The sequence below is a fragment of the Vidua macroura genome, chromosome Z, assembly GCF_024509145.1.
Source record: "Vidua macroura isolate BioBank_ID:100142 chromosome Z, ASM2450914v1, whole genome shotgun sequence".
NCBI lineage: Eukaryota > Metazoa > Chordata > Aves > Passeriformes > Viduidae > Vidua > Vidua macroura.
Window position 1 is genome coordinate 41,308,169 of NC_071611.1, and position 20,423 is coordinate 41,328,591.

At 42.4% G+C, this 20,423-nt stretch overlaps 1 protein-coding gene across 3 annotated transcripts in view; it reads right to left on the bottom strand.

The window, feature by feature from the left end:
- LOC128822208 (phospholipid-transporting ATPase ID-like) overlaps positions 1 to 20,423 on the bottom strand; it is a 73,877-nt gene that overhangs the window by 31,134 nt on the left and 22,320 nt on the right. For 2 of the 3 annotated variants that reach the window (XM_054003849.1, XM_054003848.1), the window contains 9 exons: positions 13,094 to 13,207; positions 10,911 to 11,009; positions 9,970 to 10,031; positions 8,345 to 8,417; positions 8,098 to 8,168; positions 6,848 to 6,930; positions 6,360 to 6,413; positions 2,964 to 3,122; positions 2,178 to 2,266 (listed from right to left, as the gene is read on the bottom strand). In XM_054003849.1, the coding sequence (XP_053859824.1) occupies positions 2,178 to 2,266; positions 2,964 to 3,122; positions 6,360 to 6,413; positions 6,848 to 6,930; positions 8,098 to 8,168; positions 8,345 to 8,417; positions 9,970 to 10,031; positions 10,911 to 11,009; positions 13,094 to 13,207 (804 nt within the window). The remainder of the gene's footprint in view (positions 1 to 2,177; positions 2,267 to 2,963; positions 3,123 to 6,359; positions 6,414 to 6,847; positions 6,931 to 8,097; positions 8,169 to 8,344; positions 8,418 to 9,969; positions 10,032 to 10,910; positions 11,010 to 13,093; positions 13,208 to 20,423) is intronic. The other variant, XM_054003850.1, reaches the window with a different exon arrangement.

Sequence of the window (20,423 nt, forward strand, 5' to 3'; positions counted from 1 at the left end):
GAAGCAGCTCCAAATGTGACAAAACAGCTATGACTGCCATCTGGGAAGGTTTGAGTCTGATTAACACTTGTTGGACCAGACCACGGCAACATTTAACAGGCGCTCCCTTGGCGAACCTGCTTAAACACTTCTTTGTGCCTGGAAGTTTTATGGGCAAACAAAGACAAAATAATTTTGCCAGTGTTAACGTAGAGTAAGTTTCACTACATTTAAATTACCTATTTATAGTAAGTCGTGGCTGCTTTGTATTCTCCAACTCAAGAGCACAATATACTGCCTGTTTTTTATGACAACACTCTGTAACCTTTGACCACACAGTGAGCTGGAAAAACCCAGTGCCACATTCCCTTAGGTGTGCAAGGAGTCTGGTGTTTAATGTATGACAGAGCTTTACTTAGACATCAAAATTTTAGGTTCCTTAAAAATGTGTAAAGGAGACAAACACACCCTTGGCTCCTCCAGCGCCCAAGAGCCCAGGCAGAAGCTGATGCAATCAGCTGCAACTTGCTCAGTTTTTTTAAAACAGAGCCAGGAGGTAAATTCATCTCATTTGTTTTTATACAGAAAGGCCAAACAGATTGAAAGTCCTGGGTGGGACCCTTGGCTTGTGAAAGGAGATTTAGCAAATCTTAATTGAACATTAAATTCCAGATTCCCGGTTCAGTTTTCCTCTGCTCTGTTTCTGTGTCCTGTGAATCCCTTCACAGCTCATTGTTCTCTCCAGTCAGAACATAGCAGAACACCTATGAAAATGTGAAATTCTTCAAATGCTTGAAAAATTTTGAATGTAAGATGCCCAAACCTTGTTTGGTTTTGCTATCCACTTTAGGGGAGAAAGGGAAGAAAAACACTGAGGGAAACAAGCTGATCATAACCAAGCTTGATAAACCAAGATTTTCCTGTGGTAGAGATTGGTGCATGATTATTAAAATTAAGGGCATGTCCTTACAGAGCAGAACCTCAAGAGGGATTGAAGTTAACCCTGGAGTGGCTCTCTGTGCTGTGGTACTGCTGGGCATCCCCAGGCTCACCTAAAAGACTTTTGAGATCCCAAGAAAAAAAACAGGAATACAAAGGCTGAGAAGAAATGTGGAGGTTGGAGGGTGGTACCACTCTGGAGACGTTTGTGCTCTAAGCCCCTTTGCTGAGGAGGCATGAAGTCAGAGAGGGCAGGGAGAGCTGAGGACAGCCTTGCTGTAATGCACAGACTTCTGGTGGATGCCTCCCCCAGGGCTTGTTCCAGTGCCTGGGAATGGATCCTGTCCCCAGCCAGCTACTAGGGGGATCTGGAGAGCAAGAGTAGTAGGGAAGAAGCAGGAACAGTGAGCACTGACCACCAGACCTTCCAGTGTCATAAACTGAAGGGGGTGCAGCATGCATGGGAAAGCATGACAAATTTGCACTCAAAGGGAAATAAAATCTGAAACAAAAGACCTTTTCTTCATGCAGCATTGATTAAAGTAGTGTCAGAGTGTATGTCTTCCTTCCCTGAGTGGCTTTGAACTCAAGCAGTAAAATATTGAGAGAGTCTGTGAAAGAATCACTATTTCTACCTCGAAGTATTTGCCATTTGTTAAAGCCACTGATGAGCTTAACCCTCAAATTCGATCTGTTTTTCAATCTGAGAACAGTGCCTGCTATGTAAGATTAGTGTTCTCAAATTTCCCAGCTGCTTAAAACATCAGCTTCTGAGTATTAATGAGACCATGTCTAATAATTTACCCTAACGTGTTAAGTCAGGAGCTGACATAATGTAAATTAGCAAACTCAATTACCAAGTCCTATGAAGATATCATCAAAGATGCAAAGAAATCGGGAAGAAGAGAGAGAATTGCTAATGTTTATTTAAATAGAAAATGACAAAATTACTATAAGGAAAAAAGGGCTTTGCAGGCTTCAAAATATTTCTTACAAAAAAATGCAAAGGAGAAAAGGGAGAGCAGAGTAAATGACAAGCTCAGAAGGAAAGGCCTTAATTCTGTCAATGGAATGGCCTTGCTTTGCAGGATGGGCTGGCAGAGGCGCTGCAGAACTCAGGCTGCTGATAAATTATGATGTACTTTTTATTTTTATCATTAGTCACTTCTGATATCCCCCCATTTGTGTGGACAGAGAGGTGGAGCATCTGGAAATGATGAACATGTCTGAAGAAAGGAAGACACATTAATCAGACTTACCACCAACACAAGGACATTCATGAGCCGATCAATGCTTGTTCGCTTAAAAGTTGTTTTTCCGCTGTTCTGCATGAGTTTTGTGTCTGGCCCTGGAGATGAAGCACGCTTGTTAATTTTAGTAATAAAACTTAGCTGTTCTAAAGCTGATTCCCTCTGAGGCCCCACTGTGCTTTTCAGCATAAATAACCATCACAGCTCTCATGAAGTCAGGTACACACAGTTTAGAGTGCTAGTGGGAAACTTGGGCAGAAACAGGTTAAGTCATTTGTCTGAGATTATATGGAGAGAGTCACATAAAACCACTAAATCTCGATTTTGACTCAACTATTTTCTTTCAACATTCAACCCTTCCATTCAGGTTTAATCACTTTTTACAGTATATTTGGTATTGCTATGTTATTGGTGACATATTATGTATTATTTCACATGTCTAGAGGAGTATAGAAACAATAGAAGGACTATGCTCATGAAAAGCATAGATCTAATCAATAATATTATTGATGACCCTGATATTCCAGTGTAGATGAAAATCATATAGGAATGGTACAGAGAGTTTATTTCAATACACTTGAGAGAATTCTTAGCCAAATTTAATTGTTACATTCTTTCTTAGTCATCGATCAAAACTCCCCTCCTGTACTTTGCTGCATGGATTTCTGAAACTTTTTTTCTTCTCATGCCTGGTACAAACATAAATACTTGATTCCTTTGTGCATGCTGGGTGTGATGTATCCCCACGCTAGTGCTGCTGGGCTCTGCAATCGGCACGTCAGTCTTTTTACCTACCAGCATAAATAACGAGCCCAAAGCACCACTCTGTGTTCCTGATAGTACAGCCCCTCAGCAACATCTTCTCATTGTCCAGGGCATATTTCTCTCCCCGAAGAGTAAGAGTTCCTGTGAATTTATCCAGTTTGTTGTTTGGTGCCTCACATCTGACTTCTCCTGTAAAAGGAATGTAAAAGCAAAAATGGAAATCTTGGTCCAGAAAGGTGTCATCAATACTGCACTCCCAGCTGTTCCTCAGTGAGACAATATTTCACATTCTAGTTACAGCCAACTCCTAACCCTGTCATTCCCATTTTATATCTTATATTTACTGATGTTCTGGGATGTTGCTCCTTCCCCATATTCATCTCAAAATTGAAGGGACTACAGTGAATTTGGATTTATCCAATTCTTTGGACATGGCAATTTTTTATTGGTAGAGTACAAAACAAAGTTTCCACAGCTTCTGTGTGGGTGAGAAGAAATGTTCAACCAGCAGCATTCTTTTAATCCATTCACAGCAAATTCATAGTGGTGGGGTGTCACTGGATAACTTTAGCTAAAAGTGCTGACATCACCTTTTTTCCTATTTCATTTTCCTTCAAACTGCAGGAGCCCAAGTGAATAGAATCATAGCCTAAAGGCTGCAGAAGAGTAATTAACTGAGGTGTCTTTGTTCACTGATTTTTAATTTAATCTGTTTTATAACTCACATCCCAGGAGTACATAAAAAGATAACCCTACCTTCTGTGGCCACTGAGCTGACGCTGTAAGTGATTTGTGTGTCTATTGCCATGCTTTATATTTATTGTTTGTAATAAAATGTGTTCAGATACCTCAGTATAAAAATGACTATTGAAATCAACCACTGCACCTGACATTTAAAGATACAAAGCAGAACCCTGTGGATGTATTGAGAACTGAAAAATACAAATATGCCTTACTGAGAGGCAATCTAAGAGTTCAGTCTGTTCACTTAATCAGCAGTTATTTTCACCACAGGCTATAAATACCTACTAAAATACTAGCATTTGCATAGAGTACACTTCTTCTAGCTGCTTTCAGATTTACACACCAGGCTCAAGAGACTAGAAACAAAATCCAGAGAAGTCCAGAAGAAAAGTACAGCTTAAAGTGTCATGATTGTCTTCGCCACTACAGATTTAAAATCAAACATTATGCAAATGATCAAAAAAGCAGCGCTAATCTAGGGCAGACAAACCATCAGACATGAAAGACTGAATAATTAGGAAATTCAGTGATGCATGTGGCATAAGAATTCATACTAACAACTGTGTTGCTCTTCTATTTTATCATCTGGTTAGTCCAACAAGGACCAGACCTGTGCCTCATCATTCCTGAAAGTCTCTAGTAACCAGGCCCATCTCACTGCCACTCTCACAAACACCTTGAAAAGCACAAAGGAAACAGGGGCTTTGCACTGGAAGCTCAAACAGCAAAATGCAAAGCAAACCCAGGGTATCGTCTCCCACCAGGAACACTGTGCCTGATGTGGGACAGTGCTCCTGTGAGCACCTCACGTGTCCACATCTGCTTTCCCATAAGCGGATGTGTCTAGGCTTCTGACACTCTGATTTTGAGATCAGAAGGGATTCATCCAAAAGAGACTGACCACAAAAGAGTGAGAAGCTCTAAAGATCCCTCCAGGGCAGCTGCATTGAGCCCAGTAGCTCTGCAACTGAAGGCACCACAGCCAGGCACCATGCCTCCTGTCCCCCTCGCCCAGCAACAGCAATAAGGTATCTGGAATACATTTCAGCTGAAAGGGTTAAATACTGCCAACTCAACTGTGATAAGTAGAGGGTAACTGAAAAGTATTGTTGCCTTTCTGATCTCCCAGTTCCCTAAATCAAACAAAGAAATTCAGTGTTTTGCAAGCATCTTCCTTATCTGAACCATCACACAAACATCATAACTCACATTAAGCATTCCACTGAGTGCCTGTATTAGCTGCACAACCCTGTCTTCTCTTCCTGTCTTAAAAAGTAATTAGATAAAGAGTTACATAAATATTTAAATATTTCTACTGAGGTTTGCTAAGGGAAATGAAAGGCTGGGTCTGATTCCAGGCATTCTTCCCAGTACACTGTCAAATATAAATCATCCTGAGAAACATTTTATTCATTTTAAGTATTGTGAAGAGGCCACTTTTATTTACAACATAAGTAAAATAGAGATTTAGAGAATAAATAAATAGATATCCAATAACAAAATTCTCAATTTTCCAAAATATTTTAAAATGTTTTTTTAATTGAGCACTTCCAAGAACACAGTGCCCTTAGATAACCATCATGATAAGCATGCTTGAAAAATTATCTAAGATTAAGACTTTGCTTACAAATTGATAGACACTTCAGCCTGCTCAGGAAAATAATTAAGGCATTCTACTCCAATTATTAACATTAAGCATCTAACTGTACATGTAAAAACATATTTCTCAAAACCTAAAACACTCAGAACCTCAGCCATCACTTCAAAAGAAATCCTGATGTACTGAGCTTACACTTGGTAAAACCCACACATATTATTGCATAAAACCTCAACAAAGAAGGCAAAAGAAACTCTACCAGAGACAGTCTCAGCTATGCTCTTTGCCACATCCCCACCACTTGTCCTGGAATCATCTACTTATTTCAAAAACATTTTTTCCTAAAATTATTTTCCCTCTATATCTAAAAGTATTTCCTGAGAGCCTGCAATCCTTGAGGCGTTGCAAGGACAGCAGCATTCATTCCACCCTGTAACTCCTCCTGTAATCTTGACCTCATATCTAAGCCAGCAGGGCACTGCAGAACGTGACTAACACCACTTGGTCTGTTCCCTCATCTTCTCTCCACAGACAGATGATGTGTGAGCATGGAGTATTCTGGTTTTGATAGGTCTAGCTCCTTTCTCTGTATATGCTGCTAAGTATTCTCTGGCATCCAGTGACAGGACACATGGGAATGGTTGAAGTTGCACCAGAAGAGGTTCAGACTGGACCTCTTTGGAAACATTTCTTTACTGAGAGGGTGACCACTCGCTGGAACAGGCTTCCTAGAGAGGTCATTGACAGGCCCCCAGCAAGTCTGGTTTAAGAGGCATTTGGACAGTGCCTTTAAACACATACTTTTATTTTTGGTCAGCCCTGAAGTGGTCAGACAGTTGGACTAGACGAACATTGTAAATACCTTCCAATTAAAACATTCTATTCTATTCTATTCTATTCTATTCTATTCTATTCTATTCTATTCTATTCATCCTATCCTATCCTATCTTGTATTTGATACAGAAAATAGTGCTAAGCCCATCTATACTGCTTGCCTTTAGATATTTTAAAACTCAGTCTTTATTGTTGCACTGAGAGAGGAAAGGAACAGCTTCAGGGTGAGGGTTCAGGCTGGGAAGGCTCACCTGTCCTGTGTGCACAGTTATTCCTCAGGTCTGTGTGATGTCTGGGAAGTGTCACTGATCAGAAGATAAATGTAATCAGTGCATCAGCATTGCTACATCAGTGTGTAAATGTTTTGAACTAAGCATAAGGTTTTGGGAAAACAGTTTCCATTGTGCAGTTATGTGAACTCTTGTGCTGGCTTTCAAGGTGGGTAGTCTCGACTTGTGCAGACACAAAAGAAAAGTGTCCAGCCAGAAGAATTACCACCCGTGCAGTGTCAGGTCATAGCCATGCATGGCACCAAGGCCTGCAAGCAAAGAGGGACCTTTTCCTTTACATGTGGTGTTGATATCTGTTGTACAGACTGCAGGGTCCTGTTCTGTTTTGCCCTCACTGTTTCCAGAGAAGACCTAACAGGGGGCAGTGGACAGTTTGGAAGGAAGAATCCCAGCCACTCTATTTAATTTGGGCAAGTCATCTGTAAAGTGAATTTTCCATTTATACTCACCATTGAAGTCCGTCAGCTTCTGAAGATCTTCTCCAAGCTCTGCAGTGACTGTTAGTGCCTGCTTCACCTTCAGGTTTGTTTCACTGTGACAAACAATATAAGAAAACATGAACTGAAAGTCATATGTGAACTGAAAGCTTTTCTTGAAAATCACTTCTGCTCTTGAGGACAGTCTTCTTCCTTAGACATCTGATGGACTGTGATACTGTACATCTATTTTACCTGGCCAAAGGGTGTAGATTGTCTCTTTGAGTTGCAATGACAGGCATTTAGAGGAATTCTGAGCATGGTACCAAAGGTGAAGTGGCTCTGTCTTCTTAATTTCTCCACAGAGCAGTGCACTCTCTACCATGTCACTCAAGACACATTTAAACCCAAGGCATATGGGTTTAAATGTATATGGGTTTAAAAAACCCAAGCATATATGAGACCTCTGAATATTTTCTCCCATGGCATTCTGATCTGGAAGATTACTTCAGTCCTGGGACTAGCTAGCTGGGGAGCTGGAAATGCAATGTCAAAAGCATACTGCATTTTGAGGTTCAGAGGCCTCTTAGAAGTGGCACTTGTGTGTATGAAAACTACAAACCCATTTTCAGCAGAAATCACATAGGGAAAGTCCAGGGGGCTCTCTGCAGGGTCTTGGGAGAGACACAATTTCTTCAAATCTCTGGTCTTGCTTAGTTGCTCAGACTATTGCTAGCTCTGAGCAATCCAGAAAAGGTAATGCAAACTGGGTGATAAAGATGAGTCAGCTCCAGTTTATTCCAGTTTATACAAGTTGCAGCCCTCTGGTTTTGTAGCTAGTTGTGCCCTGGAGTGAGCAGCATTTGGAAGCCTTTGCTGTGTGCTTGCATTAATATTTTTCTATTGCAGACCAAAGGAGATTACCAGAGTTATTCATTATGATTATTTCACCCAGATAATCTTTCTCAAGGAAAATACTAGAGGAGAGAAAAGCAGCAGCTTCTTCTGGGGATATTGCAGGGACATGTGTCTAAGTAACTCTCAGTGTTAGAAGTGCTGTCACTGAAAAGTAAAGTCCCCTCCTCACATGACATTTGCACTCAAGAAGCAAAAGTATCCACCAGAAGACGTTACTTTCAAGATACCTACCCAAAGTTTATTCTACATGCTATGAAACTCTTGCTACCAAAGCTATTGCAGGTATGCCTACAGCACCCAGGGTCACCAGGAATGTGGCTTTGCAGTGGTGGCAGTGGTTGCATGCCAAGGCCAAGCTCACTCACCCATCCAGCTCAGCTGTCTCGATGTACGTCAGGCTGTGTGGCTCACTGCTCGACAGCAAAAGGAGATCAGCCTGAGCACAGAGAGACAAACAGACTTGGCATGAATTCACACAGGCAGTAGGCATTGCGGAGCAGTGCTGCTTGTGGCTACTGCCACATCATCACTATGACTGATTTTCTCTTATCACTCTTGTGATAAGAGTGGCAGAGATTAACTGTGATCAAGATAGAGACAAATGGTACTCACTGTCACAAAGTTGTTGTTTTCTAGTTTTATTATATCCCCCACTTGGACATTCATCCATTTTTGTTCCTTTAACCTGCAAGGAAAACTCTAGTAAGTAAGCACATATAGCAAATGCTGCTTGGGAAAGCAGGGAACTTAGCTCTGCTCCTGGAGCCAGACCGTAGGTGCCATCAGGACTTGGGAGCAGGGTCTGCCATGATGTGTCCTGATCCATACTAAGCTGGAGGACCACCATAGTAAAAAAAAAAAAAAAAAAAAGTAAAAATCAATAAAAGCAGTGGTTGGGCTGACCCATGGTGGGTTGAGACCAAGCCCCACAACAGTAGTACAGTCCATGTGCACTATCCTTGTCCTTGTCTCTGCAGTAACTACTCCCTTCCTTCCTTCTCTTAAAGGGTCACATTGCCTCAAAAAACCCTCTCTGCTTTGTGTGAGAGACTTCATCTGGGAAAACTGCAGACTGTGTAAGGTTTTCAGAGTGGTGCTAAGGGCAAGAGTAACCAGCTTTCAGGAAGGGCCGCACAGGTGCTTTGGCTGTGCATTTGCCTGTCTGAGCCATGTTTTCAGCGGTCTTCACAGCATTAAGCCAGATGAGCACACAGGAAGCTAGCTAAACTGCAAGCACCAACACAGCCAAGATAGTTGTACGTGAAAATTCTAGAGGTGAGAAAAGATCAGTCTCAAAGCAGGACTGGGAGCTCAAGCTTGAACTCAGTTCAATCTTGCTTATTCAGTGTTGGTTAGAGCAGGACAGGATCTGTGGTTTCCGGGTTTTGAAAAAGGCAAAACATTATAAAATTTCTGTGTCAAAATTTGTTTCCTAGACACAGTAACTAATACACAGTAAACTAAGAAACTGGTTTATTTAGCAGAGAGCACAAAAAAACATGTCCCTAGTCTTCATTTTCCACTTACATTTTTAACTGTTTAATCATCTGTTGGAGTTTACGCAATGTACTGCTATCTATAGTGTGGAAAAAAGTCACAAAATACTTCCCAGCTGTGTCCTATGTATAGTTGGACTCCACAGAGCTGCAATCACATCTGTCTGCCATGAAAGCCAAAGCCTCTGCTACTTTTTCTGCAGGAAAGAACAGTGCTAGCAATACAATGTCCAAAGCACACAGCTGAAATGTTTTGGGTACATCTAAGCCAGAAGTGCTAAACACACTCAAAGTATAATGAAGTGTATGAAGGAGCTATTCCAGCTTCTTAATTTGAAATATCTTGTTGATAATGCCTAGTTTTGCTTAATGCAAAATAAATGCTAGGAGTATAAATGGATCCAGAAGATAGCTTTGCATGTTACTTGTGGGGTAAGGAGTAAAGTAATACAAGACTCTGAAATTCTTACTTAAACATAAACACCCAGGAACAGAAAAATAGTTTAGTTTTTGTCAGCACAAGGTCACAGCCATAATGTCTGCACAGATTCTGGTACTGTGTCTAGGGTTTGTTAATCAGACACATAGTCCAAAACTGCATGATGAAGTAGTGGTATGAAACACAATTCAATTTTAAATTGTTTAGTGATCCTTGAGAATCACACACACACACAAAAAAAAATCAAAAATATTTACTAATAAAATGCTTTTTCTTTGAGAACTACAGCAAAAATGACTTACATGCCATTGATCAGGACCTGGACTGGGCGGTTGTTGACGTGTTTGTCGCTTTTGTGTCGATTCTGAAAATTGGATCAGAAGGTTAAAAGGCGTTTCCAGGAAACCAAACACACAGGAGCCACAGGCAGTTCATTAACATTTTAGGTTTCCACCCAGCTGGCTGAATGGGTCAGGCAGATTAGGGTCACAACTGAGTCAGTGTTCAGCACATGTTTACGGCAGCGACACAGAGCATAACCAGACTGCAAAGGGCAACAGGCAACACTGGGCTTGCTCTTGGAGAGAAGGAGGAGGGTAGAGCCTTACATGTCACTTTAGCCCTGACTCAGTTGGCATTGTTCCCACCCACCTCAGTCTGTAAACACCAGAGAAATTCATTCCTCTGCTCTTATATGGAAAGTAGCCACTGATGTTTTGGCATTGCTCCATTGAACATCAAAATCATTTTAATAATGAGAGAAAATCAGATGCCAAACTCAGCTCTAATATCACTCTGTGAAGTCAATTAGGATTTTGTCCATTAGCTCTGATGGCAGCAGCCTTTGGCCAAATCAGAGCAAGTTTGAAAAATCACAAGTGGGTTAAGCACTTGCTTCCTACCAAATTTGTTTTCCCCCTAAATTGTACTAGATGACAGAGGATAAGTTCTCCAAAGTGGAAACCTAAGAAAAGATTTCTGTACCTGCATCCAGACATATCTATGAGTGATCACATTTTCAGACATGCTGAGCAGTTTCAGAGAAAGCCAATGGAGCTGCTGAGCTGTTCAGAAACTTGGAAATTCTAGCTCCTGTTTCAGTAACAAACTATAGATTTTAGGGACTTAATTTCAGACCCCATCTGAGTGCCTGCCACTACTTTGTTTAAGCAGTTTATTTCAGTTACTGTGCTGAAGAATCACAGGCCAATTCTGAAGTACAGGTCAGAAATACAGAACTTACAAAATCATCAATGGCATCCTTGACTCCTGATACAGCCAGCACAAGCACCAGGGGCACCACTGTTGTAAACCAGGCCAGTGAGGAAATCTGAGGTATCAGCTGTAGGAAGAAAATATCTGAGTTGACATTTCCTGCCAGTTCAGAAAACCACTGCTTCCTAATCAAGCTGCAGACAACATTTTTCTATGATATCTGAATATAGAATAAAGACAGAAATGTAGCTCCATCCCTGATATGTGACCCTCCACCCCCTCAAAAGGTGGGAGAGCCAGGGAACCCATGTTTTCCTTACAAATCAAGCTGTAATTTAAGTTAGAAAAATGGAGCTGTCAGAAAGTGTAGTGGGTTGTTCTTTATTGTTGTTTGCATAATTAGGATTGCCAAATCCCCAGGGTATTTCTTTGGAAGTACGGAGATGGGCAAGCCCCCTGTGAGGGACTCAAGAGCTATCTGAGCAAAACTAGCTGTGCAGAGCCCTCAAAAGCTTCTGTTCTTTGTTTCAGTAACTTCTTGCATTTTGCTGAAGCAAATTTTGCATCAATGGACAATGCAAGCTGTTGCCAGGGCTGACCTTGCTCTCCCAAGAGCAGCACAGCCACTTTTGTTTCCTACATCTTTAACAGTGAGAGGACCAAAGAGTTGAGGGTGATTCTCTTAGGCCGTCAGTCATGAAGAGGGACATGTCTCACTCCCACACAATTCTCCCCTTCCTCTAGAAGTGCAGCACCAGGGATGGAAGCAATGTGAAACCAGAATTAGTGTGTCCCTCAGTTTGGATCTGGGAAGTGTCAACTCCACGTGCGTTCTGAAGTTGATATTTATGCACTGTCATAGCCCAGATCCTACAGGCACCATAGCCCTGCTCAGCTGTACAGGCTGCAACTACTGCCTTCTCACCTGCCTTGGAAAACACATGTCCCACTGGTCTGTGCCAAAGGAGGGGGAGACACAGTCCCCACAGCCTGCCCATCACATCCACACTTGATGCAGGAATAGTCCCACAGGGATGGAGTGAGGAATATGCAGACTAATGCCTGCCCTCTTTAGGCTACCTTGATGTAAAGAAAAGGCTGTGTGCTTTTATGTATAGTCAACCCTAGATGGCCTAGCAAAACACACAGTGGAATAATATGAGACAAATACTTTGAAATTACATGAATTTGACAGACAAACAGCTAGAGTGCAGTACAACAACACAGGAACTGTGCTCTCAACTCAGCTGAAAAGGCACCTTCTCTTGAAAAATATAGATGCACTGTAATTTCAAAAATTCATTCCCTGTAAATAAGCAAAAAAGATCATATGTGGTTTGTTGAAGGCTTACTCACATTTCACCTATGCTTTTTTGAGCTGAAATTATTTTAAAAAAGCATTTGAAATGGATTATTTTGCAAATTTGTGTGCAGTGAAATGATCAACTTTAAAACATTAAGCTTGACACATGATCAAAATTATACCCTTCTTTTGGTAACGTGTATTCTGATATAACTCAACAATGGCAGAGTACTCGGCAAGGTGCAAAAGGGCAGAAATCCTGATATCAATTTATCCAGTGCGTTCAGCTTTCAGGGTATCATTAGCGACAGTGATGAGCAAAGTGCAACACAATGCCATTGCAATCCACAGGGTTCAACAGTGCTGCCAGTGTCTGGCATACTCCATACTGGACACCTTCCTCACCCTGGAGAAGGGAACAGCAATCTCCAGCTTTATGCAAACTAGCCACAACCTTAAGCCTTCCTGATGTTAACTCCTTCCTTCCCAGGGAAACACCACATGTTACAAATATGGCGTCCTTACTGTTTTCCTTTGTGAAATTCACCTTAAAATCTATGGGTAAGAGATAACTTAGCTTTATACTACAGGATGAATAAGTAATGCAAATCTGAGGACAGCCAGGAGCATTCAAAGGTATACACAAAGGGATAGTAGGGCAGGGCATGAAAAAGTTGCACAATTTGTTGAAAATGAATTAACTTTTCTCCTTCATTTAGTTCAAACCCTCATATCCAAAGGTAAAAGAGAAAATTGCTTTTTTCTGCCCTACTTTCTATGTGCTGTAAGATTATACTAAGATGCTAATTCACACCAGGAACCAGCTTGCACTTCATTACACCTGTCAAACATAGACTGGCTTTGATAACAGAGAACAATCTGCTGGAAACAGCACAGTGATTTCATACCTGCAAAATCAGCAAGAAAAGGAAGTAAGCATTGGCTATTCGCTGAAACTGCTCAAACAGGTTGAGAGGCAGGAAAGTGAAGAAATTGTATTTCGATGTTTTAATTGAATTGTTCTGTAGGGAGAAAAATGAAAATAAGTAGGATTGGTAAAACAGGAAACAAAATTACAGCACAACACATTTCTACTGTGTCTTACTTGCTTATATTTAGCAATAGCATTGTTCCCAACAGCAGCTCAAAAAGCATTTCCTTTTCCCCCACACAATCATGCCAAGTCTGGATAAACAGAGACTTCTTCTTCGAATGGGTGAAAACATGATGCCCGGCTTATGCCAGTGCTGTTGCAGGTAGATAAACTTGTATGTAGTTGCTCACAACATCTTCCCTTTATTAATAGTCTTCTTACTTACACAGTGCACAAAGAAAATTGAGACTTGTAACCAGAAGACAACAATTTTGCTGTTAGCATCTACAAAGCAGGGTTGGAAAACATATGACAGATCAACCATCTGTAGCTTGTCTGATGCTTTGTAAAACCCTGGCTGGACAACCCTACTGGAGGCATATGTCCTCCCAGGAGCAGAATATGACATTATTATTATCCTTTTCAGTTCATTCAGCAAACTTTCAGCTCAGCAGCTTCAACAGGTGGCTTGTTTCTATTCCACAAAAATCTCTAGGATGTGGCGTTGTGCAAACAGTCAGTTATACAAGAACTCACTATTTCAGTCAGTGAGCTGCAGCTCTGTTCCCTATTTCCAGTTTCCTTTTCTAATTTCGGATGGCCCCTCCACCCACAAGAAGTGGTTGCTCCCCAGTCTATCTTTTGCAAACCACAGAAAGACCTAAGCTTGATATTGCAGAATGGGGTATTTTCTTTCCCCAAAGATGAGAGTAATCTGGTCCAATATGTGCCACCAGCCAGACAGGTTCAATGCATCCTACTGACCCACCAGCTGCTGCTGTCCCTTTAGTTTTTAGGTGTGCTAGACCATCTTTTCATATGATGTTTAACAAGCCCTTGTCCAGGTTTAGTTCTGGAAGAATGAATCCCCCTTGTTGTGAGAACATCTTAAATTTTTCCCCCTGGAGAGCTTCTGCTCTCCAGACAATGCCCATTAACCCCCTTCCAGGGAACCTAAGGTATGACAGCACAAGGAGGCAGATATGAAGCACACCTGAATTCCATAATAAATATGCTGGTTCAACAGCAGAGAAAATGTTGATTGTGGTATTTGTAATAGCCTTTAGCTATTGCTAAGCTGGTGGGAGGACAGAAGCTACTAAGTATGAATAACAGCCCACTTCTTATCCATGCATTAATCCGGGATCTTGACATCTACACTGACATGCATCAGCATGTTTCCAACACTAAACCAATTATTTCAGGTTACCACTGAAAGGTATGTGTGGGGGAAGCTATTCGAGTCTAGGCAGTTACTAGATTTCTCTACCTTCAGACATAGAGTACAGCGTATGTTTTTCAGCATTAAAATCATGTTTTATCCCTTGGATAAGTCAAATGAGTAAAACTCTAAAAGGGCAGAAATTAAAACAGCCTTCATAGAAGAGCTAGCCAAATCCTCCTGTTGATTGCACTCCAGAAAGAAAATATATTTATCAGTGATCATCATACAGACAATATTGCCTGTCTCCTGGTATCATGCAGCTACCTGCAAGTGTGGCTAACTCTGTCTATGCCATGACGTGTAGTTAAATTTGGTTTATTTCAAAATCCTTAACCGTGGGGTATGTGTCGTGGACAAGCTCTATGGACACTGCTGAAACAGAAGCAATGGAAAAACAGCATCCTCTGCATACCCAGCATGCTAGGAACTAAATTGCTTCACAAGACTGTGCCCATCAGGCATACAATCTAGCAGATTTTCTATAAAATCTAGATCTAAATAAAGAAATCTGCCCACTATTCTGAGGACAAGCATTATGACCAATTATTTAAAGAAAAAACAGAAGATTATTGCTGCAGGAAAAAGTAAATGCAGGGGACTTGACCTTTGTGCGTCAACAGATTTCAGAGGGTTGCATATAACATGGGAAAAACTACTCAGTAAACATTCAGATAAAGTTTATAGATCTTTGCCTGAAAAAATCTCAGAAGGGAATAAGAAAAGACTGGGAGTGGTTTATTTCAATTCCTGCCTTCTATTTCTATCCATTAATTACGTCAGGAAAATCACTGAATGAAGCACAGCCATTCATTTTATTTCCTATTGCCATTAGGCATGGTAAAAACCCCAGACATAACAGCTTCCAGATGCTTAACTGCAAGAATCTGGATAACTAGTGTTTTCTCCATAGTTGTTCAGGATCATGATATTGTTGGGCACACAGCGTCTTTTGGGACACTAGGGAACTTTAGACCTGAGGATAAGGACAGGGAGTATTATCATGGATCTTCTCATTATTCTAGAATCTATAAATAAGATTAATTACCAGGAAAAAAAAAAGAACCTGTAATTACTATAAATATTTCTAATTCAACATATAACTTGTTCATGGACCTCAGGGACTAAAGACATATCAATAGCAAATTATAATGATAAACTAGAGAAAACTTCAGCCTTTCCAAATCAAAACTCTGCATTTCCACATCACAGATATATATGAAACACTGTGCAAGGTATCTTATAGTCATAGCAATATAGAATGGTTTGGATTGGAAGGGATCTTAAAGATCATCTCATTCCAACTATCCCTGCCATGGGCAGGGACACCTCCCACCAGACCAGGTTGCTCCAGTCTGGCTTTGAACACTTCCAGGGATCAGGCACCCACAGCTTCTCTGGGCAACCTGTGCCAGGGCCTCAACACCCTCATAGTAAAGAATTTCTTCCCAGTATCTAATCTAAACCCACCCTAAGTTTGAAGCCATTCCTTTGCCCTGTCTGCTACATACCCTTGTAAAAAGTCCCTCTCCATCATTCTTATGGGCTCCCTTCAGGTACCAGAAGGCCACAGCTAGGTCACCCTGAAGCCTTCTCTTCTCCAGGCTGAACAAACCCAATTCTCTCAGGTATAGATTATGTTTTCAGGCAATACTACAGGGCTGTGTGCTTTGACAGCTCAGGCTCTTGGCCAGCTGCAAGGAAATCTCAGCTGGCCTCTGCTCTTGATCTTATCCTATTCTGTGATGCTTAACATCATCAAACCCTGTTACTCTTTAGAGCTGGACCAGAACCTGACTCTGGGGTGGGAGGGGTCCTATGGGAGGCTGCATCACTGCAGTGCATTAAATAGTCCACATGCAGCCATCATTTCACAAGCAATGCTTCTAACATATCATCTGCCTCACGGTCCCCACACTCTGCCTTCAGCAGGGGAGACTCCCATAGAAAAAAAGTAATGGAGAAGAATAATCTTTGTAATAGCAATTAGGTATTGAGAGGCCTTACTGAAACTTCTGGTTTTCCTATAGATTCATGAAAACCAACAGCTAAGAAGACCAGCTCTATGGGCTAAGCACAAAGATGGGGATGGGGAGCTTTGCATTTACTCTCTGATCTGCCCTAGACCTCTGGTTGTCCAAGGGCAGTCCCTGCATGCACCTGTGTCCTAAATGAGCAGGTCTGAACATGGTTACCCACAGTCAGCCTGAAGCTCTCCAGATGTGAAGCTTGACATCAGAGCAATGTTGTCTGTGGGTGAGGGATTATTCTCATCTGCTCTTTTCAGGGGCTAGATTCACACCTCCTGGAGGTGTGACTCCACCGAAATGCTGTCCCTAAGAATAGTGCTCATCTCTCCACAGTTACACAAGTCCAGATCTGGCAGATGAGCTGTTACTTTGGGGGTGTTTTCAGAAGCCCGCCTGTGACGTCCAACAGCAAGCAAAACTCAGCAGATGGCTCCTACCTTAGATCGCTGAGCAAACAAATAATCTCCTTGCCATAAAAGTCACTAGAAATAAGCGACACTGATGTTTTTGTGGCTAGATTACAAGCGCTAAAGGGTATGGCAAGGTGTTGACCCTCTGAATTTAAACCCCTGGATCAGTGACATAATACTTCCCAGCAGCTGGACAACCTAGCCATAAGTAAATTTTAGCAAGACTTTGGTGACCCCACAGGGAGGTGTTATGCCACAACACTTGGCAATTCCGCTGGTACTTATGTAGCACAGACCAATGGAACAGCTGAGCAGCAGAAATGTCTTTTCCAGGTGTTTTGGTAAAGCCTTACCAAGGAGATGGCAGATGTGCAATTCCATGGCACTCCATTTAACTGTAGCAGTGCCTTGCAAAGAACACAGAAGCCATAAGCAGAAATGTGACTATAGGGCTGTGAATGTTCTCATGAAAAATTTTAATAAACTCATGTAACAGCACATATGGTACCACCAAGACTTTTTTTTTTTTCACAGGGAGTACAGAACAGTCAGACCAGATCAGTTTTAAGACTCCCAAGTCCACTGACTTATTCCTGATGGTAGGCAGCAGCCCTAGCTCAAGAGAAGACTGAAAAAAGCCAAAAGGATGTGGTGGTGTTAATCTGGTCCCTGTAAAAGTCCCTGTAAAAAAGTAAACTCCCAGGAGTAACAGACTGGCCAAACACTAGAAATAAAAATGCCAATTTTCCAAAGTACAGTTCTCTTTTCTTCCCTTTTCCTTCCTCCCCCTCCCCTGCCCCCCCGCCCCTCCCTTTTTCCTTCCCTTAAACAGAAAAGGGAGAGGAATGTCTTACATATGCAACCCCTTGACCATCTCTTGACAGTACTAATGAAGTGAGTTCCAGGATCTCATCACATGTTGGGTATGCCATGAAAATCTGCAGGAAAGCATGATCAGTGGTTGTGTTTTCCTATGTTGTTCCTTCAGTCTGGTGTCACCCCATTAATGAGCAGTTAATCATCAGTGTGGTGAGTGTCCTTGTCATGGTGGTGCAAGGGATGACACATGGCTTGACATCCTCATGCCATTGCTCACAGACAAGCCAAGCACAATAACCTAAAAGTCTTGTCTCTTAGGCATCCCCTTCGACAACACTGTGCTCTCCTCTGGTTTGGCTCAGTACCTGAAGCTGCTGCCTGGCAGGAAGCAGGAAAGAAGGAGAGGGCAGAGCACCACTGAGTGGTGCAAAGGAGCCAAACTCCAAACCACTGTTTTCGTTATGGTCTCACACAACAAGACTCCCAACCAGTGCAGTTGGAGTATTCTCTCCATTTGACTTAATCTGATGAAGAGTGGAAGACTTGATCCAAAGGAGTCTACTGGACTTCACTGAAGACCACATCTGGCACAACTCAATATTTAGGTGCTTCTCAGGGGCCTGATATGCCTTGAGGACCTCGACCTCACCTGGTGTGTCCAGCCACAACCCCTGTCCAAAACTCAGGAGTTCACTTAAGCTCAACCATGAGCCTTCTATCCTCACCTGAGATATGTTGTAGAAGTCCCCATCTCCAGACTGTCATCTGTCCTAGTTTTCCAGATATATCTATCCAGTTCTACTTCCTTGATGGACCTTGGACCTCTGGTATAGATTTGTATTCAGCCCACTTCTGCCTGGGCTCCCTAAGAGGGCCCTGGACCTGGTTCATCACCTCACCTTGTCTGGAATGATCAGGATGGACCCCATCACCAGCATCCTGCCCTGTCCCTGCCAGGCAGATGCTGCAGGACTGTACCCTGGTCAGCGAGAGCTCTGCCTGAACTCGGATCACCTCCACTTCCAGCTTGCCTCCTCTCAAAGTACAGCCCCACTCAGGCTGCTCCCTGACAGTGCCTCAAGTGCTCTTTGGATGGATCCAACTTACACCTTACTAAAGAGCAGTGCAGGTTGCTGCTGTACCTATTCCTTCAGGGACCATTGAGACCACTTTTCACTTCATCAGACCACACTCCCACCTTGAGCATGAGGGACACTGGGAAACATTTGCAGGTTGAGACAGGAAGAGAGGGCAGCTGGTGCCACAACCGTGACCATGCCGATAAGGTCCTTGAGGATCACACACCAGGCAGCCTTCTGAGATCAAAGAATACAAGCACAGGAGGTAGAGCAGAGTCTGAGCCACTACCAGAGCTCCCTGCTCTCCAATTAAATTTCAAACAGATAAGAACCCAGCTGCTGATCCAGCCCAGGCAATGTGTATTGCCTATAGGAAGTTATACACATCCCTCCTATTTCACTAGAGACTTCATCAGGTGACCCGAGTCCAAGCAGCCCCCTTGCTGCTGGTCCTGATGAAAGAATGCTGGTTTGACCCTGGGTCCTGATCCAAGATGAAATTTGTCATTGACTCACAGGCCTTGCATTTCCTTTCCTATTGTCTGAAAGCCAATTTCAAAATTGTTTTCGCAGCCCTTCATGACGTCCCAGTGCAGCTGAGTTAAATTCCAACGTGAAAGCAAAGAATTAAAAAAGTAACTAGGATCAGAGCAAATACTAAAAGCCTTCAGAAGAGATTTTCCTCTCCAGAGTGTTGATGGAGAGCCCATCATGGTGGACACACAGAGGCTGTCCCCTCTGTAGCTGTGTTGGGGTGAGTGCAGACAGATTAAGTTGATTAAAGGCCTTAAACCTTGCTATACTACATCTGCCACCCTGCTTTCCACTTTATTTCAGTCTTTATACAGAACAAACCTCTTCCTGAATTCAGGAAGGATCTTTCTCTCTGCATTGTGAATAAACACAGGATTAGGACTTGACTTTTCATTTTTACTGACCTATATTGAGCCCTCTTCTCTGCTGCTCTAAGTGCCTTTTCATGCCACTCATTCAAACTTGGTTTCTGAGTCATTCCTAACTAATTTTGTGAGCTGGTGGGTAGTGTACACACCTTCACAGTCAGCCCTTCCAGTTAACTGCACAGCACTTTGTTTTAAAGTTTGTTTAATTTTTCTAAGCCTTCTGCTCAACTACTGAGGCTTCATGGCTGGAGAAGTGTGGCAGGCATGGACACACTGCAGTTTAGCATCTCCTGTATTTTTTGACAGCTTGGGGAGGGAATTTACCTTCTGAAATCTCCTGCAAGTCGTAGAGTGATGGAGGTGGACATGCCCTTGCATGCACTGGCAGACATGGCTTTCCACGGTGCAGCACCAGCTTCCTGCGAAGCTGGTTTGGGCAATTTGGGAGTCTTGCTTCATACCAGGAGGGCCACCTTTCAGCAGCTGCCAGAGCTGATGTCAGACTCCACACACAATAGAGTTTTCAAGTCTTTATCCGTTTGTCTCTTCTCCTTTCACAGATATCCTGGAGACTTTGCACTGGCAAGGGACAAAGTCCCACCAGGAATAGTAATATTCAGGGACAACACACCCACCTCTGGTTGTACTTTCCCACCTCCCTGTTCTTGCTGTGATAAAGAAGG